Source organism: Hippocampus comes, unplaced genomic scaffold, assembly GCF_001891065.2.
Source record: "Hippocampus comes isolate QL1 unplaced genomic scaffold, H_comes_QL1_v1.1 scaffold177, whole genome shotgun sequence".
Classification (NCBI taxonomy): domain Eukaryota; kingdom Metazoa; phylum Chordata; class Actinopteri; order Syngnathiformes; family Syngnathidae; genus Hippocampus; species Hippocampus comes.
In genome coordinates, this window is record NW_017806158.1 from 2609968 (window position 1) to 2632978 (window position 23011).

The window sequence follows — 23011 nt, forward strand, 5'->3', positions numbered from 1 at the left end:
GAGGAAGCTGCATCCCAATTTGGACTTTGTGTTCACTGTTAAATAAAGAAAAGTGCATTTTTCCAGTGGATGTGGAGTTATATGTGAGGTTCGCAAAGTATGACAATAAACATATTTTTATAACAGTTGTTTTTGAGACTTTTTTTTTAAATGTGGGTCAAATATGGCTCATGAAAGATGTGGCTTAGTTGAGGTTGAATTAAGGCTGATATCAGGAACCTGTTCTGGCCCAGCGTCGGGCCGGAGTAGGGCCGGATCATGGATGCCAGACCCGGGCCACTGCAGGACCGTCATTCATTGCGGTATGTGGGCCGAGTGTCGTGCCGTGTCCGTGCCAGAGCTGGGCCAGACCAATTTTGCTGACTGGGCAATTATTATCATGTTAAATCATACTGTAGGATTATCTTGAAAATAGTGCCCCTTTTCAATTTTGGGGTGTAGTTTGGTTAGTTTTGTTTTCTTTGGAACGTGTGTGTGTGTGTGTGTGTGTGTGTGTGTGTGTGTGTGGGTGTGTGTGGGGTGGGGTTTTGTGTGTGTGTGTGTGTTCATGTTCTTCAGCCAAAGTCAGACATAATGTATGTGCGTGGGCCCGTGCACAGCCAGTCAATACATCCTCATTTCAAGCACTTACAGCTCCACACTAATGTACTCTGATATTCTCCAGGGCGGGTCACCCCCCCCACCCCCCTCCTCCACACGCTCTTCTTGTCCGTGTTGCGTTAAGCGAGCATCTTCGGACACAATACCCGCCCCAAACCGTCTGCAGCAGACCAAACGGTGATCTCATTGTGTTATTTTTTTATGTGAGGAAAACGATCATCTGGAAGTTGAATCTCAGATCGCTTGTGGTGGTGAGTCAATTCACAGATTATTATGATTTTTATTTTCTCCCCCACGATTTTCAAATTGTTTCGTTGGATTCCAAAGGAAATCGCGACATCAAAGGGAAGCATTCATTCATTCATTTTCCGAACCGGTTAATCCTCACTAGGGTCGCGGGGGGTGCTGGAGCCTATCCCAGCTGTCTCCGGGCAGTAAGAACAGTTCTATTGTTTTCAGGACGTTATTTCACCCCCCCAACTTGTGATCCTTAGACATGGACATGGACTGTGGTCGTGTTTTTTTTTGTTGAAAAGTGAGTGCTGTAAAGTAACATATTTAATTACAGATGTCGTAAGTCGATTGAGAAAGTACCATTTATTCCATTTATATTTATCTCCACCCAGAGCGTTCGCAAAGTCCTTTTGCGCACACACAACAGTGAGTCAGGCAAAGCAAATTTTGTCCGTGGTCTATTTATGGTTTATGAATGAATGAATACAAATGCAAATTTCATTGCGTTTTAATCGCTTTGCTCCATTTAAATCTTACCCGCTATCACGTTCCTCTTAATGCATCTCTCAGTTTCCATGCTGAGTCATCTATTCCCCCATTTTAAAACAGAAAATGGGAACAAGAATATCAACTTCCCATTATCGTTTACATAATGCTTTTTTTGGGTGAAAATAATATATTTTAACTTGTCCTAGGAATTTGCAGCCCCCTTGCCCCATCCCCATTAATTGTGATAGATTGTATAAGGAAGGCTATGTCCTCAGCCCACAATGTGTGCTGCAGTCATGAAGATGTTTTTTTTAGGTGAAAATAATATATATTTTTAACTTGTCCTAGGAATTTGCAGCCCCCCCATCCCCATTAATTGTGATAGATTGTATAAGGGAGGCTATGTCCTCAGCACACAATGTGTGCTGCAGTCATGAAGATGTTTTTTTTTTTAATACATAAACAAACTCTTTGTTAAGCAGTGCAAGGCAAACATCACATGTCTACTGCTGAGGTGAACTGTGGTCATGGTAACTTAACTGTGTGCGCTTTTGTCCGCATTCCACAAATACAATTCAACTTCTCAGACTTTGTTAAGAAGAGTAGAGAATGTATTTCTCTCCCGTTTTATTATGTTCATTTAACAGTCTGAAAGTATGCTAATGTACACGCAACATAGGAAACTATAGAGTACAGTGATATAAACTGGCTCGGCGGTGCAAACTATCAACAAATCTAAAGAGGACGAGCATAAAGGGAAAATGGATGTTTGAAGCTCACGTACATGCTGTAAGAGTGTATCCATTAATTTGTACGGGGTCTCTTTATACACTTGTAAAAGCTGAATGTTTAACCAGAATGGTGCATTTGTTCCTAATGAAGTGAGTGTATACCCACTTTCGCCATTGCTGCTGCCTATCAGATCTGATTTCAGGCGAGAGGCAGCCTACCATGGAAAATGGATGTTTGAAGCTCGCGTACATGCTGTAAGAGTGTATCCATTAATTTGTACGGGGTCTCTTGATACACTTGTAAAAGCTGAATGTTTAACCAGAATGGTGCATTTGTTCCTAATGAAGTGAGTGTGTACCCACTTTCGCCATTGCTGCTGCCTATCAGATCTGATTTCAGGCGAGAGGCAGCCTACACCATGGAATGGTCGCCAGTAAGTCGCAAGGCACGTTTAGATAAATAATCACTTTTCATTAGCTTCACTTATGTTTTTTTTGGGTTTTTTTGGGGGGAAGGGGGGGGGGCGGGCAAGGGAGCGTCACGGTGTTCAACTGGTTAGCACGTCCGCCTTACAGTGTGGAGGTAATGGGTTCGATTTCGGCCCATGGTCTTCCTGTGTGGAGTTTGCATGTTCTCCCTGTGCCTGCGTGGGTTTTCTGCGGGTACTCCGGTTTTCTCCCACATTCCAATTACATGCAGGGCAGGTTAATGGAACACTCTAAATAGTCCATAATTGAGAATAGGTGTGAGCGCGAATGGTTGTTTGTCTATGTGTGCCCTGTGTTTGGCTGGCAACCGGTTCAGGGTGTCCCCCGCCTACTGCCCGAAGACAGCCTGGAGAGGCTCCAGCACACCCCTGACCATTGCAAGGATAAGTGGTTTAGAAAATGGATGGATGGATGGATAAATTCATTGCCACCAGAAGGGGTGACAGTGCATGTGGTGGGGGTAGAGTACAGTAGTCAGAGAAACTCCACGCAAGCACGGGGAGCACGTGCTAATGCCACATATGAAAGCAGGAGCCCAGATTCAAACCCCAGACCTCAGAACTGTGAGACGGATTTGTTAACGTTTCGGCCAACTGCCGCCGAATGAAAATATCATCAGACGTTATTGTTTTATGCATGCATTTGATCCCATCCTCACTTTGCAGGAGACCTCATCACCTGTCTGTAATCTCTGTGTTTAAAATGCACATACTGTATAAACAAGCTTATCATGAGTCCTCCCTCGACCACCACCTCAACACTTTCATTTGAAAGCTTTTTCCTTTACGATTGTTGCAGGCATCTGGGTGCGGATATGAAGAAGTCCGAAAAGTACGCCTTCTCTCTGGAGGCTGACGACAGGACAGAGGCCGAGAAATGTCAACGCAAATCGCCAAAACAAGATGTTCTAGGGTCTGTTTTAAGTGCGGGCCACGAGGCACCCAAAGCCCCCATGGACACGGACTACCAGGAGGAAATGGAGGACACCAAACCTCAAATACGATTCAATCTCAATTTTGACAAGTGAGACTTTCCTTCCTGTCCGTGCATCTAAAAGCTTAACTCACACTTCACTCAGAAACCTCTCGCGCACAACAAAGAACCTGTTACACACTATGAAAAAAACTCGCATGGGTCAAAAGAAAACTCTCTCACATTGAAATGTCACACAATGAAAAAAAAAATACCATACAACAGAAAACCTCACACTCAACAAAAAAACTGATGCAACCTTTCTACTCACCAAGAGACGTAACAAAAAAGCTCTCACAAACACACAAAAAAAAACTGAGCAAAAAAAAATCACAGTCAAAAAATACCTAAACATCTCACACACATCTCGTCAAAAGCAAAAAATTTCACCCACAAAAAAACTTCGCCTCCCAAAAAGGGCCTCACTGATCAAAAACAGTTTCAGTTCTCACTAAGAAACCTCTCACAGGAAACACACACAAAAAAAAAAACTCGCACATAACACAAATCTCTTGCACTCACCGGAAAAACCTTTCACACACTAATGCTAATAAAAAACCTCCCACGTGTTACAACAAGCTCTCACAATTACCTAAAAAACGTGCGTAGTTAAACATTTCACACTCAATAAGAACAAAACATGAAACAAAAACTCTCAAACACAACCAACATTTCGCAATGAGAAACCTCTCACAAAAACATCAAAACCCACTCACACAACACAAACATCACATGAGGATAAAAAAATGTACACACATAAATACCTCACAAAACAAAAAATACTTCCACACACCAAAAACCTCCTACAGACACAGAAAAATGAATCCCATGCAACAAAAAACTCACACGTAATACCCATAATCGCCACAAAAACTCACACCCCGCAAAAACCCGTCACACAAAACAACACACATTCACCTCTGACGCACAAGAATAAGGTAAAATAGTCTCTATAACCCAGAATCATAAAAAAATAGAAACTTGCAAACCTGACGTTGCTGTTTCTATTCCAATGTGTTTGATTTGCAGGGAGATCCGAGGTGTGGATCAGGATAACAGCAAGCGAGACAGTCAGACGTTTGACATCGATAGGCTGTTTGAAGCGGCGGCCAGCGGCGATATCAGGAAATTGGACGGCCTATCTCAGTACCTGCACCAAAATATGAAGAAACTCACCGACTCACTGTGTGCGTGTAACGGGTCCCCACATACCAATTTTTAACCTCTTAGCTGATTTTTTTTTTTTTTTTAAATATGACAGACCACACAAGACTATGAAGAAAATGTGTGTGTGATTGATTGATTGCTTGACACATACAGATCAGTCGTACGGTAAAACTGCCCTGATGAAGGCACTCCTGCACCTCCGAGGCGGCGAGAATCCGACCGTTGACTTATTATTGGACATCTCAGAGAGGACGGGCGACCTGAAAGAGTTTGTCAACGCAGCTTACACCGACCGTTACTATAAAGGTAAGTTGGGAGTTAAATACCGTATTGGCCCGAATATAAGACGGCCCTGATTATAAGACGACCCCCTCTTTTTCAAGACTCAAGTTTGAAAAAAGACTTTTTGAACACCAAATTAATTTTTATACAGAAAAGAATTACAGTACATCTGAAATAAATGATTATAACAATATATTTGAGAGAAAGAGCATGATATTTTGCCTCATTCAAATCTAAAGTGCAATCACATTCGTCAATGAATGGCTTCTGGTTTTTGAAATGTAAATTACATCATAACTTTTCCTCAGCTGCCGGTTAACCTGGCCGATCTTTGACCCACTTTTCTCCAGATTGTAACTACGTTTCTCCATTTTCTGTTGTCTCTTCTATTATTTTCTTCTCTTTTCCTTTGTACCGCTATTTTTTTTTCTTCTTCGTGCTACCGCTATTTTTATTTTTATTCTTCGTGCCAGGGGTTCACTTTGGCCTGGGAAGTCAAGTTCAGCATTCGCTTCAATGATATATGGCGCCATCTAGCGTCGTGAATGGGTATAATGTCTAGACCCCGAATATAAGACGACCCCCACTTTTTCAGTCACATTTCAATGCAAAAAAAACACCGTCTTATATTCGGGCCAATACGGTAAGGGCAGTTGGACGCCATCCCAGGTGACTTTGGGTAAAAGGTGGACAAACACCCTGGACTGGTTCCCATGTCACTTGGCACATACAGAGACAGACAGTCGTTCACATGCATATTTACACAATCATGAGTGGGAACTGAGCCAATGCTGCCTGCGACAAAGTCAGTGTCCCACTACACCATCAGGGACTGGAAACCAACTACAACCACAATCTTAAAACTCATACATAAGTTGTTCATTCGTTTCGATATGAACAAACAGGGCAGACGGCACTGCACATCGCAATTGAGCGGAGGAGTCTGAGCTACGTCAAGCTTCTGCTCAGCAAAGGGGCAGACGTCCACGCCAAAGCCTCTGGGAAATTCTTTCAGCAACATGAAGGCCCCAATTTCTACTTTGGTAAGTGCACAAGAGATTTGTCATGCTAACTGTAGCCTGTAGCATCCATTTGTAACACACATTTTCAACCCCTTCCCAGTTCATGCTTTTGTCAACATACCCAAAGAATGATAGCACAATTTTCTTTTTGGTCTCCAGGTGAGCTCCCTTTGTCCCTGGCAGCGTGCACGAACCAGCCAGACGTGGTGGAGTACCTCTTGGACAACGAGTTCCAGCAGGCCTATGCGAACGCACCCGACTCTCAAGGCAACACGGTGCTACACGCCCTGGTGGTGGTGGCTGACAACACTAAGGAGAACACGGAGTTATTCATCACCAGCATGTACGACCACATCCTGACCACCACGGCGCGGCTGAGGCCCAAACTCAACTTGGAAGAGATTGAAAACAACAACGGCCTGACGCCTCTCAAACTGGCTGCCAAGACTGGAAAAAGTGGGGTAAGGCTCAAAAGCCACGACGTTAGTTGCGCGATGAAACGTGATTGAGTGCATAATTTTGTAGATATGGATTTCATTTATACATTTCTAAATTGAAAATAATTATATTTTATAAAAATAAATAGCATCATAATTATCGGTCAACATCCAGATATTGTAAAAAATAAAATAAATAAATGCGACTGACTGGATCAACAAAAAAATACGGTATTTTGTTGGTAGTAGGAGTAATTCAAAAAAATACTATAATCAGTTAAAAAAAACAGTAATTGACTAGATATAAATGTACAGAATTGTATTGAAAACGATAAGTGCAGCAACATACTGTAGAAAGTTATAGTATTAAACTGCGTTCCTCTTTTGCAGCTTTTCGCACACATCCTGCGGCGCGAGTTCCAGGAGAGGCACACCAAACATTTGTCTCGTAAATTCACCGAGTGGGTTTACGGGCCGGTCCAGAGCTCCTTGTACGACTTGGCCTCAGTGGACTCGGCGGACAACAAGTCGGCCCTGGAAATACTCGTCTATGGCAGTGACATCCCCGTGAGTCCCTGTGAATCCGTCTCACCTGAGTCTAGACTGCCGTTAAATGTTTTGTGTCTGCTCCCAGAACCGCCATGAGATGCTCCAGACAGAACCTTTGCGCCAACTGCTGGAAGACAAGTGGAAGAGGTTTGCGGGCCGAATATTTTTTTTCAACTTTCTGGTCTACTTCGGGTACCTGGTCATCTTCACAGCGGTGGCCTTCAACAAGAAGGATGGAAAGGTGGCTGCTGGGGACTGTTATGGTCTCAATCTTGGTGACCCAACTCCGCTCATGTTAACATTTTTGTTGTCTTCAGACACCGTTCCCTCTGGAGCACAGCGCTACAGGTTACCTGTATATTTCAGGACAGCTCCTAATAACGTTGGCAAACTGCTCTTTCTTTTTCATAGGGGTACGTACCATTCCCTCTGTCCAATCTCTTTTGCTTTTATTTTACATGTGGCACCTTAACCATTTATATAATCAAAATTTGAAATGTAGTTAATAGATCTGAGGAGGAAACGACCAAAGCTGCAGACCTTGCTGATTGATGGCTATTATGATATTCTTTTGTAAGTAACACTGATCCAATGCAGATGGCCCGTGTGATAGTTTACGAATGGTCACATAAGTTCCATCCATCTATTTTCTGCGAGGCTTGACTGACTTTGGCAGGGTTCGTCTTTAGACTGGTTGGCAGCCAATCACAGGTCTGATGCAGTTTCATTCAAACAGTATCTACACGACAGACTTGTGGAGCATCATGTTTGTTTGGTCGTTAGCAGGTTACTTCCTGGTTCATGGAGGACAACAAACAGATGGGCGGTGCTCTTATGCATTTGACAAAATTAATTGAGCCAAGGCTCTTGTTTTACATGAGAAAAATTGTGTGGCACAGCACCGAGCAGAATGTCACAAAAAAGCAAATCAGCTAATGGATGGATGGATGGATGGATGTTTTTTTTTTTTTTTTGGATGCTCTAGTCCATTCTGTGACTTTTTCAGCTTTTTGCAGGCTGTCCTTTTCCTGACTGCAGCTGGCCTTTATATCTTTGGGAGACAAGAATACCTGGGCTTCCTGGTGCTGTGTCTTGCTCTCAGCTGGGTCAACCTGCTCTACTTCGCTAGGGGCAGCAAACACATGGGCATCTACAGCGTCATGATACAGAAGGTACATCAAGCGCGATAACACAAATTCCCTCTGCAAGCAATTTTGGATCTTTGAGGCGCTAACGGCTTTTTTCCTCCTTGCAGATGATCCTCAGCGATATCCTGCGCTTTCTATTTGTCTATGTCGTCTTTCTCTTTGGATTCTCAGCAGGTAGGCCTATTCCCGGTACCCTTCCAGCCATTGTCTTTTTAGGAATCAAACCTTTGTTTTGTTGAGCACTGAGGCTTTTTATTCGACTGTAATTTAACTCTTTTGAGCGCCGTTTAAGTGAAATGTCGTCAATGGGAATCATAGTGAGGAGCACCGGTGACGGAAATTGACAATCAACTTCTTAAAATTGGAATGAGAGGAGAAATATCTTGGCAAACTCTGTTTTAATTATTAAGCACGCACGCGCCCACACACACGACTAAATACTACTACTAGTACTAAATAGAGTGCAAATAGTTTGTAAAGTTTGTCAAATGTAAAAATCTTACTGTGGTGAATATTTAAAAGACATTATTTTGCCATCAAAAGCACAATTTCCTTGTTATCTCAGAAAAGAAAAGGACTCTTCAGATGTTTGAGGCCGTTACTCAAGCAGAAACTATTAGCATAAAATTGCTTATTTTCGGCATTTTTGGGTCCAAAAAATGATTTGGGTGAAACTCATCCATGTTTGACAGCTGATTACTAAAAAAAAATGGAATAAGGTTGTAATAGATTCTAATCTTACATTTGGTAATTTCTGTGTTTACATAAACCACAACATTCTGTGAGCTTTGAAAAATCACGAAGGAATGCTCGAAATTTACTTGCTTCCAATAGATTTTTTTTTTTGAAAAAAATGGCTAGCATTGAAAGAGTAAAAATTGGTCATACTTGGAGAGCCAAGTATTTTTTGAGGTTGTGTGTTGACATTCTATCATGTGTCACAGCCGTGGTCACGCTGCTCATTGAGCCCCCTGTGAGAAACACCACTGATAAGAGCGGCCGCCTCTTCGGACCGCTTCACCCCAACTCCGAGTGCATCAAACCCACCTTCCGAAACATCTCCTACACCACGCTGCAGCTCTTCAAGTTTACCATCGGCATGGGTGACATGGAGTTCACCGAGCACTACCAGTACAAAGAGGTCTTCTACGTACTGCTCATCTTTTACATCATCCTCACTTACATCCTGCTGCTGAACATGCTCATTGCCCTCATGAACCGCACGGTGGAGAAGATCACCATGGAGAGCGCTAGCATCTGGAAGCTACAGGTCGGCCATACCTTACGCGGCCTCAGCAGCTCTGATTTGACAGGTTTTGTTTTGTTTCGTTTTGTCAGAGGGCAATCACCATCCTGGACATGGAGAAAAGGTTGCCGTTGTTTGTGAGGAAGAGACTTCGCTGTGGGGTGGACAAAAATCTGGGCACGCCCTCTGACCAAGACTGCCGCCGCTGTTTCAGGTCAGCTTTTGACTGTGATGAAGAGAACCTTGAATGCCAAAGTGAATTCATTTCAGACCGCGGTTTCTGTTTTTCTTTCTTTCTTTAGTCCTCTTGCACTTCATGGCATGTAGAGCCAACCCTTGCAACCGGGTCTCTCCATCTGGATGTTGTGGGCAAGGTGTTGACCTTGTTCCAGGGTCACATTGCAGGGCCCAAGGTCCAGAGCTATTACGTCCAGTGAGTGCGGGGGGGCACCGCTGGGTCATCTCCAGCCAGCTTGCTGGGGGTTGAAGGCCAAGATGGTGCGGGTTGGGTGTTCCTGGGGCAGGCGGATGACATGGCCATACCATCGCACTCACCGCAGGCTATACCAGCACCAACGGGAGGCTGGTGGCTGTTTTGTTTTGTCTCTTAAGAGTCTGATTTGTGATGTGCTCGGTCCACGAGATGCCTTCAATCCTCCTGAGGGCCATCAAGATTGGCCGCAAGAGTGTTATTCAGTGGCTAGGTTTCGGAGCCGTACAGGAGGACGGAGATGACTGAGGCATTGTAGACACTCTTGGCCATTCACACGTACACAACTTTCCGCACCCTGGTACAGTTGTTTGAAGAGTGTGGTGATCTTGGTTGGGATTCCGAGGGATTTTAAGATGTTCCAGAGGGACCCGTGGTCCACTGTGTCAAAAGCAGCCTTGAGGTCAATGAAAGCAGTGAATAAGTGCCGATCCTTTCTGAACTCCCGAGCCTTTTCTATCAGGAGTCGGAGAGCAGAGATGTGTTCGATTGTGGAACGGTTGGGCATGAATCCGGCTTGTTGTTGGCGGCGTCTGCTTCTGGTTGCAGGTAGAGCTCGGGTGAGTAGAATGCGAATGAAAAGTTTACCGGGAATGGAGAGGAGCGTGATGCCAAGTTGTGCACCACTGTAGACACGGCAGTTGCTGATTGAATTTTTCCATCGTAGGTTAAACAAGGATGTGGTCAATTGCTTTCTTCGTTTTTCCATCAGGGCTTTACCAGGTCCAGTGATGCCTCCGCTTACGGGGAAACCATGTATCGGCAGTGCAGAGGTCGGTGGCTCTGCATCGATTGTATAGTCGCTGGCCATTATCATTGATGGTGCTGTCGATGAAAAATGGGCCTGTTACAGCTGGGAGGGTGTGGTCTTGGGTGGAGATTGTGGCGTTGGCATCGGTGAGGACAATGACGATGTCATGGTCGGGGGCTGCCTGGATGGCATCTTCTAGCTCATCACAAAAATTGTCCTTTGTCTCATCTGGGGTGATGACTGTCGGACTATGGGCGACAATAACTGTGATCTTCCCATGTTGGTGGAGGAGATGGGCGGAGAGCAGTCTGCTCCTGGTGGGGTGAGGTCCCCAGGACAGTGACATTAAAAAAAAAAAAAGACCTCGGTTTAGAAAAAAAAAAAAAGACGAGTATGGAACATGATTAATGGCTGACGATCGTTGGTGTTTATATGGGGAAGGTGCGCCCCCTTGTGGAGAAAAACCATGAGATACAAAGGCAATTTAGCAATATGGTTCTCTTCAGGTCCCCCCGCCCCCCACCTCCTATTTATTTCCCTAAATCTAATTTTGTTTTACTATTGCTATATTGTTTGATTTTTATTTAATATATTTTAAGCTAAGTATTGGGTCAACTCCTGTTTTCCATTAGAGTGTGTGTGTGTGTGTGTTTGTGCGTGCGTGCGTGTGGGAGCAACTGGCCTCAATTGAGATTGAACACCCAACTTCAGAACCGTCAATGACCGCGAACCACTTGCTCACGATGCTGCCCTCACTTGAGTCACGCGTTAACCTGTTGCAGGCAATGAGGTGTCAATCAATGTTGAAAACTAAAAGACGCTTGCAGTCATCTTGAACAACAACTTACCTCTAATTGGAGCATGTTTCCTCCCGTCGTGGCAGAGTGGAGGAAGTCAACTGGAACAAATGGAACATCCACCTGAGCAATGTCCACGAGGAGCCCGGCTACTGGGATCGAAGGCGACAGCTCACGCCAGATGACGCGCCGATTCGGACAGACAGAGGTAATAAATAAATAGATCAGTGATTCCCAACTAGTGGCACAATTATTTCACTCGATTGGCCCAAAAATGAACTTCGAAGAGTGTATCTCCCCCCCCCCCCACTTATCTGTGCCAGTGACATGAAGCGCAATTAAATGCCCTCCAAGTAGATGGCAAAAGGTCCAACTAACGTGTGTATCCATCTGTTGCTATTCTTACGACGGAATAGAGTCGCTGGATGAACACCTTTTGTGTTCAAGCATGAAGACCCATATTTCAAACCAAGCACATTTGTGAATACTTTGAAACGAAAGTAAATCCGTTTTTTGGGTGACATTTTGTTTCTAGCGTCAAATATATGCCGTAGCTCAATACAAATTGGGAAACACTGACATGATCATGAGTCGTTTCATCCCCTTGATTTTCTTTTCGGTTCCACAGGGAGGAGCTGGAGAGGCTTATTTGCAGAGATCAGGCGAGGAGGACCCAAGTCCACAGAGATGAGCAACTTTCCAGTGTGAACACGGGAAACGGACTGAATAGCAAATGCGAGTTGATTTTGAAAGGAAATGTCTGTAAAATAGGAGTTTGTGTTTTAGTCTGCATGAAACAATGCACATAATTAAAGAAAAAAAAATTGCATCAGTCTTGGTTTGAGTAGCACGAAAAGGGCCATTATCAGTAGTGAATCACAAAGGTCCTAATTCCAGCCTTGATACAAGTTCCATTTCATCACAGCCAGGCAAGCTTAATCTCGCACAATCTCGCTTCGACTTCCAGTCGCTATTTGGAGGTGGCGGGCCTGAATCAAACGGTGTGAGATTGCTGCGGCAATTAGTGTGACAAACATCACATTTGGTGCTCAGAACTGAGTGCGGGCGGGTACCTGTCTATTTTTGTTATGCCGTTGTTCCTGTTTGCAAAGGAACGCACTGTATAGTCCAAGCATTGTCTCAGACCCATGCAAAAGCATAAATTAGAACTTTATTTTATTATTACAATATTACAAAAAGAGTAGCACAACTCTCACGCGCTTTGCTTGCTTCTTATCTGTCTTCAAATGACAAAAAGATAGGCTATGGACCTTCTTCCTTTTCACAGCAACAGAACAGGAGGGGGGGGCGACTTAAATAACAAGCAAATCAAGTATTATAAATAGTCACAACTGCAAAACTGAAGCTTTGAAACTGATGGGGTGGTGGTGGTGGTGGGGGGGGGGTTACAGCTCTGTAACTACACATTGCTAAAAACATAGTATCATGAACATCATTCCTTTTCTTGCGTCCCATAACAAATGTCTAAGAAATTGCTCTGTCTCGTCAATAGAAAATAAAAAGACCGGGGGAAAAAAAAAATCCCCCCTCCCCCCCAAAAAAAGCGCTGTGTCTGTGTTTTCTTACCATTTTCCTTCTTATTATTATTTGGGGGTTTTCATTAAAACCATGCTCAAGGAAAGTCCAAGGACCAAACAATTAAGGCTTTTTAGGGGTTTGTAGGTGAACAAAACATGGGCGCAATGATGACCAAACACACAGAGACACACAACCACATGCGCGCGCCCACACACACACACACGCGCACACGAGCTGTCAACACACACAATCATTAAAGTTTAAATGTTACAGTAGTCTAGTAGGTAAGCCAGTGTACAATAAAATAAACAATGCGTTTGCTGTTCCAACGTAAAAAAAAAGAAAAAAAGTCTGCTTTGTTTCTGTCCGCGTCATCTTGCAAGTGATCAATTTGGTCTTCACATCACAATCAGTAGCAAACACACTTTTCACTCGGGATTCGACCGCGCGAGGTTCGATCCCACGTGACATTAGTAACACTTTGTACTCACATCGATTGTATCGCCTTGAACACCGATCAGCTCCACATTCAAGTAATACATTTGTCAGGGTTTACGGAATAATGCTTTGCGAACGAAAATGGCTCCCTTTACGCAGCGCTCAACATAAACGGCAACAAGACCTTTGGAAAGGGAGCTTTTTTTTACTCCAACTGTCTTCTGAATTGTGATGATGTCAATTGTTTTTTTAATTATTGTACATTTTTTTTTTGGGGGGGGGGGGTCCAGTGTACTCCATCCACGCATAGTAGGAGGAATGTGAATACTGTGTTGTGTTTTCAACCCAATCTGTTGGGAGTGCTCTCATTTACGTTGAGCGCCGTCTTCGTTTGACTCGGGCCGTCTTTTAGCGCTTATGACCTTTCTGCTCGAAACTTTTCCCAACCTCGCAACCGAGGCCTTCCCGGCCCGGCCGCAGGGCTTTCGAAAAACACCTGAATTCATTGCAGCATTTGTAGCAGGACAGAGCCCATCGCCATGGCAACGCGTACTCTCCCTGCGGGGTCCTTGCTTTGTTACAAACGATTGCGTTCGTCTGTACGCGACGGGAAGGAATCAAGTTTCAATAGTCCTATTACACAAATAAATAACGACATCTGAAAATAGTAAAAGCTCTGCGTACTTACACACACACACACGTTTCCGGCTGCTGTTTCAAACAAGATTATTACGCACGGAAAAAGTCTTTTCCTTGTCTACTTGACAGGTCGGAGTTAGAAGTTTCTCGCGGCACATCCGACAATAGGTGTTGCCGCTTTTTTTTCCGGCGAGGAATTATTTGCGCTTGAGAAACCCTTGCAAACGCGTCAAGTGGAACTAACACAGGATCTGTCGAGACCCAGGCACACGCATGTACGGTGGAGCAAAAAGCAGGAATGACACACAGCAGAAGTGCGGGGGGAAAAAAAAATCGGGAACATGATTCCTAAATGTTCCAGGTAGAAGCATTCACAAACCCCAAAACAAAGAGAGAGAAAAAAAAAACAATTGATCACTTGCAAGACTGATCAAAGAAAGGAAAAAAAAAGAAAAGTACTGTTCTTCATGAATTAAATATATTCGTTTACCCTCTTTAAGATTAGCAGTATTGTCAAGTTATCATGTGTTTTCTTAAGACTAAACAAAAGGGGTGGGGGCGGGGCTGATAACTTGCGGAGACAAGGCCATAGCTTATCTGTACCCTGGATGCTGGATGAGAGCGCTTCTCCCATCCCCGACCTCCGGCCCCACCCTGCTCACAGGGGGCCTGTGCATCTTGCCCATTAACCCGAGATTCTGATCGCGGAAGTAGGGCGTCTGGAAGTCCCCACCCATGTAATCTGTGGTTTGCATCAGATTAGTCTGGGCAGAGGAGGTGGAGGAGCTCGCCGGTAGCCTGTAATGGGGAGCCCCCGGGGGCCCACATTCAAGTGCGGTGCAGCCCCCCGGGCCCGCCCCGTGGAATGGCATGGCTACGTCCTGAGACCCGGAGCTGTCACTGTTGGGTGTGGGAAGGATGCTGCTGTTCCAAATGTGGGACTGGAAGTAGTGACCGTTGGGGTAGTGCGCCACGGGGCCCGTCATGCCATTGTGGTTGACGGGCGGAGACGGGGTGGGCCTCTCTATAGGGGGCTTCAGCATGTACGGCTGCCCCACACACATCTCTGCGGGGTAGGCCAGTCCCTTCAAGTGAAAGGTGGCTTCTCTGGTAGGCTGCTTGCAACCATTGGGAATATGGGGCACGTGGGTCAACTGATGCGGATTCCAAGAGCGCATCTTGTGTTGTGGTGTGTTCGGTTGCAGCTGCTGATTGGGTTTTGGGTGCAGATGCTGTTGAGGGTGCTGTTGCTGCTTGAGATCCGTGTGGTTGGAAGGCAAGTGGTTCATGGTCATGCTGGGTAAAGGGTGGGCTCCCGCCTGGATGATGACTTTCTCTTGAGGGCCGTGGATGCAGTTGTGCGGGGGGAAGCCGGCGGAGGCGGCGGCGGCGGCGGCAGCAGCAGCAGCAGCAGCAGCGGAGTTGTTGTGCATGGACACCCTGGAGCAAGCGCTGATGAGCAGGTTGCGACTGATGGGGCTGGGGTTGGCGATCTGGCCCTCGCACATGGAGGCTGATCCGGCACCTTGGGCCCGAGCTTGGCAGAACTGGTTGATCTGGTGCACGATGGTGCTCAGGTCTGGCTGGTGGCCCTGGTGCAGCCCCATGGCCATCGGGAGTGGAATGGTTGAGGTAGAGACGGTCACGTTAGGTGGTGCGTCGCCATCCGGCAGCTCTCTGCTCCCCTGCAGACCGGGCGGCTGCTGCAGAAGGTGCTGCTGCTGCTGCTGCTGAAGGAGGACGGCGGAGGGGACCTGCGGGTGGCCGAGGGCTTGGTGCTGAGAGACAGTCTGCAGTCTAGGTGGGCCCTGAGAGTGCTGGGCCACAGGGAGAGCACGTCTGAGGCTCTGCTGCTGAGTCAGTGGCATCTGTAGAGTCTGAGGTGCGTCGTGGGGTTGCAGGGCTAAGCTCTGCTGAGGTTGGGGAAGGTTGGGCAGAGTCGGGTGGCGGTGGTTTAAAGTGCTGGTCGAAGTCACTTGGTAAGGGCCCCTCAGGTGGTTCATGATGACTTCGGGGTGCAGGCGCGCTCGGCCGCCGGCGGAATCTTTGAGGATGCCCTTGACGGCGGGCACCTTGACAATGGCGAGGAGGCCAGTCTTGGCGCTGGCCTGAGAGGAAGGGTAAGGACTATAGCGCTGGCCCGACGTGTCCAGTCCGTTGACGGTACGCCGGACGTGATTCCGCTGCGGGACCTTGACGCTGTTGGGGAAGATTTTGATGGTGAGGGGGTTGTTGGCAACTTTTTTAGCATAGGCATCCAATTCTGCAGGGGTTGGGAAAGGAGTGGATCTCATCCTTTGTGTGGTGTCCCCTATGACGGAAAAAAAAGAGAGGGGGGGAAAAAAATATCATTGACTGGAAACACTATTATTTAAGTAGAATTCTTTGGCGGAAAAGATCACAATCTGATGATGGGTCACGAGCCACAACGACAAATCCATCGTGTTCAATCACATAATCCTCATCCCACATCTTAAAGGAGATCCCCTTATCATGAGAACCGCCCCGGTACTTTTGGTGGCATCCATACCCGTGTGTCGAACAAACAAAGCAACACATGCGGGTGAAAAATAACCTCTTTGGGGCTGAGGTAAAAAGTGGCGATGTGGCAATGACGCTCCCCGTGGCTGCGTCGGGGAAAAAGAAAAACAACGCGACGAGCGCGACATGACAGCAGACGAGTAATCAGACACAGGCTCTGATCTGCGGGGAGACTTTGCTGGCTCCAGCGAGCAGACATTTGTTACACCTGCTAAGCATCCGGGCTAAATTTAACCTCTGAAAGTGACAGTGTGAACAAGATGGTGTTTGTACGTGACGGCGTGAGAAGGTGGCTCACTTATGAGCCCATTTTAAATGGATTCAACAAAGAAATGATCATGTAGATGTTTGCTAACGTGTTGGAGCCCTGAGCAGACCGTTTTCAATGTCAAAGTGGAGGAAACAAAATGACACAAGCGAGACTTGTTTTTTTTTGATGAATCGCATCAATTTCAACATCAACCTGGCCAGTCTATCGTCGGGTTTACATGGAGCCTACCTGAGCTTTTTTTTGCAATGGTAAGATCTTGTTTTAAAGTAATTGTAACTTTTTTTTTTGTTTTAATCAAGCTATTGCTTTAATTAAGTGGAAAAACAATCACAACTACTCAGCTAAATAGATGACTGAACTCCATCTTGATAAATCATATGATGTTTACGACGATCTGCGTGCCACGCTGCTGTTCTGATTCATGTAGTGGCGCATGTAGCCGGCAGATCAGAAGAGATCACGTCACATGTAAACAGTTACGCAGAGATCTTCAATCAGGCAAAAAAAAAAATCTCCATGTGGATGCGGCAATTCGTCACGCTGGAATGATGCCAGGTCACATCATCTTGGCACACTCTGGAGTGGAAAATTAGGGTAAGTGTTAAGACCAGGATTGAATCGTTCTGAACTGTGCCACGGCAAATTGAACTGAACTGACTTGACGTTTATTACTATTCGACTAGCCCATTCGGTTAAAGTGAAGTAGATAGAGAAGGCAGTTTACACCAAGTTGATGGAGCAGCAAGGTGAAATGTCTCAGTTGCTGGCAGCAACTCGTTCTTTCATATGCTCTTGGCTGTTCCACTCAGTCTCACCGTGAGCCGAGTCGGCTGGAGGGATGAGGCACGGGGCTGAACTCCGGAGCTCGGAACCCTCTGCACCGTCTGGCTAATTAATTCCCCCTTTTATTCGGGTGTGGAAAACAATGGGGAACAGTGTGCAGGGGGCCTGCACGTGGGGGCGGTGGGACGCGGGCTGCTGTGTCTTAACTCATTCAGTACCAGCCAATTGTGGACCAAGTCTGAAAAGACGTTTAAAAACGTCTTTGGGAGTGAATGAGTTAAGTGTCCAGCCTGCTGACGGCAGCCTCGTTACTGCCAGGGTCTGGGCCAAGCGGCTAGGATTTGACACCCACCATGACATAGGCCTAACGCGTGTCACTGAATAAATGCCAGCGTAAGCAAACACAGACAGAAGCAGACACGTGGCGAGGATGGACCTGACCTGTCAACTGCTGCTAATGATAAATGGCCTTTGTGACATCAAAGCTGACTGCAGAAAGGCGAAATGGTAGTCACATTATTCACAGTGCCGACATACAGAACATACCGGACTCGGCAATAAAACCCAACTTAGACTAGTGAAAAAGCAAACTGTATGCCTCAATGCTGCCACTGTTGTTACGATTTTTTATATTTTTGTTGCTTTAATAAAAAATAAAAAAAAGTGAAAGAAGAGTTCAAGCACTGGTGTCACGAAATATATTTTCCAACCCGAGATTTTTCTCGACAAACGTAATCAATCGCCCTTGAGTACGACGTGTGACCTAAGCTCTCTGCATACTGTTTCCTCCCACTAGCTTTTACATACATATCCTCTGTGTCAGGTCATCAAGCAAATAGCAGCGTGAGTGATAATGACTTGCCAGGGACAGTCGTCACGGGTGATGAGTTGCGGATCTTCGAGTATGACCCGGAGGCCAGACTTCAGAGCCTTCAGTGAAGGAGTCCCATCTTGCCAAGGCCAAAGAAAACAAGACAGCCAACTCCAAAGTCAAAGACATGCTGGAGAAGTCCCCTCGCTCTCCTTTATTAAAACTCGTCTTAAAACCAATTTCTATTCTTTTATATTTAGCAATGAAAATGATTCTGTTGTAGTTACCAGTGGTGTACAACAGACGGAGAGCGGTTACAAACATTTTTAACAATCGGGTAGGCTAAATACATCACAACCTAAGTTGCATAATTTTATTTGTCAAGGCAGGCCTTGTATCGGATCTTACAAGAAGCGACATAAGACTACATTTCATTTTGTACTTTGTTGGTGTGCAAGGTGTGAAATGAGAAACAGTAAGTACGACGCTACGTTGTATTCTTGAGCTATGTGATGACAATCACACACCACTTTGTATACCAAATAAAAAAAGCTGTCGATTCGGGCTCGGCAGTGTTGCTTCTTAGCATTTCACCCTTCACCTCAAACCTAGATGAATTGAAGGGCTTGAAGTATCAAGGGAGGGTTAACGAGGATATGAGTGAAGTTTGCTGGCGGCTGCTGGTAGCGACAGGCGCATCATCTGAGATCTTCCACTAAGCACCTTTTCCAATGGAGAGCAGGGGAAAGGGCCCAGTTTGGCCACGTGTTAATTACCCCGCTGTTGGCACACAAGTGCGCAGTCAGCAGGCTCTAATTAGGGCTTCTTTTATTCAAACCACTGTTTTTATTGAACATGGTTTAAGCGGCGGGGGGTCGGGGCACTCACGCTGCTGTGAATTGCAAATTCCCACTCGGGAGGAGGAAATTGAGTCTGAAGCTTCGGCGTTAAATTAGACTGGTGAATTCAGTTTGGCGCATGTAGTCACCTCCTTCAAAAGCAGCTGAACACACACAGCATGTCATGCTGACAGGTCCAGAGAGGAAGGCATTCAAAAAGGAAAATATCATAAGGAGCAGGAGACAGATGACTGCATTTGATCTCTGTGAGCTGCAAATAAATAAATAAATAAATAAATAAAATAGAATACAATAAAAATCTACCCAGCGGCCCCTGTCGGGCTCTGTGTTTGTTCTGCTTGGAAGAATGGAGGACCAAGGGCCATTTCCTGGTATTTGAGACATCCTGCCTGCAGGATGAGCCCTTTGCATAGCGACCCCTTTGGATCTCTGTGCACCTGATAGACTCCTCGGACAGCCTTTGCCTTTCACAGCCATCATCTGCGAACAGGCACTCTGCAACGATAAATAGTGCAGCTGCTCTGGCCTTGCCGCTGACAGCAACCTGCTAGGTCGTAACTTTTAATCGACTTCTCTTATGCACGGACTCCGCAGTGGCTGAGCGTGGCGAGCCTGGTGGTCTTGGAGCTTTTGGTAAAAATTGAGGGAAAGTGTTACGGACAGAGATCAGGCCTCTGTGGGACTATAGTACACAGTCCGCAAATGGAAAAAAAAACAAAAACAGGAGCTCATTCATTTGCTTTCAAGTGACGACTAACATAGTGTGGCAAAGCATGTCTCTTTCATGCAGACGTTCGAGGCCAGGAATGTCAAAGCCCTGTTCCATTTTTTCTGAGTAAAACTGCACAGAGAACGCCGACAGGAAGCCGATTAGTCTGCAACGGTATCAAAACACTGACAGTGTAGCGGTTCACATGGCAGCTGATTCCCCATTCGCACCCTAGTCCAACCTGTGATCTGTGATTGACTCGCTGGTCTCAAGTGACCCTGAAATGTATAAGAAGAATGGAAAGTAGATGGGAAATAACGAAAAAGGACTTGGCCTAAATGAGCCATGCATTTCTTTGAAGCGACACAGACTCCTAATGATTCTTTGAAGAGCAGAAGAAAAAAGGGAAAGTATTAGAAATGAATGAATGATGAGAGGGAAAAAAAAAACAATGGCTTGAAATGACATACCTAAGACCAAACATACTGTGTGAAGCACATTTGTCACCAAAAGGGATTAGAGATTTGGACAGGGAAAAAAAAACAAACAAACAGAACTTCATTTTTGCCCTGTGAGTTCGGACGTGTCTTGGAGCAGGGAAACAGTCCTACTGATGGCGGCAACCATGGTCACAAGCCTGCCCGAGTGAGGAAACAGACGCTGGCACTTAGCAGACTCCCTCATGCTTGCTGATCTCCCAGGGGGTTGGCTGATTACTGGGATTCTGAAATTACAGTCCTGATGAGCTGGAGCTTTTTGCACAAAAAAAAAAAAAAAAAACCACCATAGAAATGGGTCACGCTGAGTTTTTACTGAAGGGGGGGAAAAAAAAGGAGGAGAGGTACTTTTTAGGATTGAATGGCGCACGGCGTGAGCTGTAATCCATGTCTGACAAGTGACTGATTTATGTGAGTGATTTGGAAAAGCATGGTGCGCTACGACAGTCCATTTATGATTGGGGTTAAGAAAGCTTCGGCGGCGTCCATGAAAACACAGGTGTTATTTTGACAAAATGCATTCAGGTCTTTGAAGAGGGAACGAAAGCGCCGACAAGCATGCCTTTTCACAAAATTAATTCTAATTTCTAAAAATGGGCATCCGAGCAAACCATGTATCTATTTTGAATAAATCGATGTTTGGCCATCCTCAGTATGTCGGCCTTAAATTACACCATATATCAAATTACTGTCAAAACATGTTTAAAATGAAAGCTACTTTTTTCCCCTTGTAAATACTCATTGCTGTTCATTCTGAATCCAGTCTAATATCTGTTTAATATCAAAAGACTCGTGCCTGGCGTACTTGAGAGTATTCTCTTCCTAAACCCGGACGCTTGTCATCAGACCAAGACCGAGGGCATCCACAAGCGATGCGAATTCTGAGCCTTTATGGTAGCAAACTAGAATTTGCGATCCTAGAAGCCCATGGTGATTTTTTTTTTCCCTTCGCTCAAAACATGAACCAGGCTGAGGAGGCATGCTGGCACGAATGGCACAGATTGGTTTGCTGTGTGGGATGGTGCTGGTGGTTCATCACTACTTACATTTCTGAAGTCCAGTGTTCATCTGCGTGTGGGGGAGAAGCTGGAGGGGGAGGTCACCTGGCCCTGGCAGACAGGCCAGCATTTCACACAGACACTAATGCAACATGGGGCACGCACTTCTCCTCACACTGCGGAAAGCAAGAAAAAAGAAGGTGGGGGGGGGGGGTTGGTTAGGTTGCTTAGCAATACAGAAGCAGCGCTGATTAAAAGAACGTATCCCCACAGGCAGACACCTTAGGAAGTCTGTTGAATTACACACTGATTCGCACCTGGAGCGTCAGGTAAGGTGACATTTGATGCTGTTAACAACTTGAATTAAACATCAAACCTCAGAAGTCAAATGAGCCTGAGGGAAAGCGGGTTTAAATGGAGTCCCCCCCCCACACACACACATCTTCGCCCTACATGTTAGTCTGCTTGTAGGACACTGCTACCTGCACTTTACCTCTTAGTCCCCTACAAGCCCGCAGCAGAGCAAACTGACGAGTCCTGTTCATTTTAAAAGGACACACTCAAGAGGCCCACTGCTGACAAGCTCGTCTCTTATCGATACCGCGGTCTCACCGAGCCAGGGAGGCGTTAAGTTTCTGCGACAATAGACAGGGGGAGCCGGACCCGGGTGGAGTGAAAAGAAAGAAATGAGGCTTCAGCTTCAATAAATGCCTGCCACTCTGTGCAATAACCCTGATGTAAAACAGAGGGAGAAAGCATTAGCTATGCTCCACTTGGCTTACTGCTGGATTGCAAACAACACAGATGCTTGCTTAATCAGCACTAAAGAACAGTCAGGGAGCAAATTAAGTCGAAAGAGTTGGTGCCCTCTCTCCTTTTACTGCGCGGTATCAGCGGAGTGTGGCAAGTGTGTGCAGACAAACAGAGTCTATGAGGGATGCAATTACCCACAAAACAACCTTGGCATGCCTGTGATGGCTTAAAGGTGTCTTTCCCCCCCTGCGGGGAAAGGGGGGAAGTATAGGGAAGGGTGACAAAGTGAGATAGAGAGAGGTGGAAAGATAGAAAGGGCAGGTGGCAGGTTTGGGGAGGGCTGATCTTGCTTTAAAAAGCAGGAGCTCAAAAAGGTCAGGACGACATCTCATTTAAATCCTCCTGGCGAGAGGAGAAAAAAAAAAAAAAACAAGCCTTAATGAAGCTGCCACTTCTACACAGATACCTGCGAGCGTTGCACCTTGGGGTGCTGCAGGGCCAAAGTGGCAGTGTGGGGGTAGGGGGTATGGGGAAGAGAAAAAAAAAAAGATTAGATTGGTGGGTGTAAAGCGCCAGTCTTACAATAGATAGGACAATTTTGTTTGATGCTGCATGCGCCCTTTCTGCTCGCTGAGCCTCTCACTCCTCCCTTGCCTGGCTTTCTGATTTACAGCCTGGACCACCATATGGCAGCAATCCCTGCTCTCGATTTACTGTGTCACCATGCATTAACTTTAATTGGTCTGATATGTTTTTCTTTTTTCCTCA

At 45.8% G+C, this 23011-nt stretch overlaps 2 protein-coding genes and 1 long non-coding RNA gene across 6 annotated transcripts in view; 1 reads left to right on the forward strand and 2 right to left on the reverse strand.

Moving 5' to 3' along the window:
* trpv1 (transient receptor potential cation channel, subfamily V, member 1) overlaps window positions 1-12231 on the forward strand; it is a 14950-nt gene extending 2719 nt beyond the window's left edge. Inside the window, exons 1-16 of one of the 3 annotated variants that reach the window (XM_019895293.1) lie at window positions 564-851; window positions 3342-3566; window positions 4545-4702; window positions 4836-4988; window positions 5870-6007; window positions 6146-6447; window positions 6814-6990; window positions 7058-7213; window positions 7290-7385; window positions 7475-7545; window positions 7979-8144; window positions 8228-8294; window positions 9065-9390; window positions 9459-9580; window positions 11491-11612; window positions 12033-12231. In XM_019895293.1, the coding sequence (XP_019750852.1) occupies window positions 3358-3566; window positions 4545-4702; window positions 4836-4988; window positions 5870-6007; window positions 6146-6447; window positions 6814-6990; window positions 7058-7213; window positions 7290-7385; window positions 7475-7545; window positions 7979-8144; window positions 8228-8294; window positions 9065-9390; window positions 9459-9580; window positions 11491-11612; window positions 12033-12112 (2343 nt within the window). In that variant the 5' untranslated portion in view covers window positions 564-851; window positions 3342-3357 and the 3' untranslated portion in view covers window positions 12113-12231. Of the gene's footprint in view, window positions 1-558; window positions 852-3341; window positions 3567-4544; window positions 4703-4835; window positions 4989-5869; window positions 6008-6145; window positions 6448-6813; window positions 6991-7057; window positions 7214-7289; window positions 7386-7474; window positions 7546-7978; window positions 8145-8227; window positions 8295-9064; window positions 9391-9458; window positions 9581-9668; window positions 10953-11490; window positions 11613-12032 lie in introns of those variants that run through there. The other 2 variants (XM_019895294.1, XM_019895295.1) reach the window with 2 other exon arrangements.
* LOC109531169 (uncharacterized) lies at window positions 9650-11545 on the reverse strand. Its single transcript, XR_002171127.1, has 2 exons — window positions 11456-11545; window positions 9650-11380 (listed from the first exon to the last, which is right to left on the reverse strand). It is a non-coding gene; the product is annotated as an uncharacterized LOC109531169 (long non-coding RNA).
* Window positions 12232-12555: 324 nt separating the features above from the next.
* The window catches only part of fam222ba (family with sequence similarity 222 member Ba), a 29396-nt gene continuing 18940 nt past the window's right edge, over window positions 12556-23011 (reverse strand). The window contains exons 2-3 of one of the 2 annotated variants that reach the window (XM_019895296.1): window positions 21539-21666; window positions 12556-16331 (exon numbers count right to left, since the gene is read on the reverse strand). In XM_019895296.1, the coding sequence (XP_019750855.1) occupies window positions 14614-16331; window positions 21539-21620 (1800 nt within the window). In that variant the 5' untranslated portion in view covers window positions 21621-21666 and the 3' untranslated portion in view covers window positions 12556-14613. Of the gene's footprint in view, window positions 16332-17312; window positions 20235-21538; window positions 21667-23011 lie in introns of those variants that run through there. The other variant, XM_019895297.1, reaches the window with a different exon arrangement.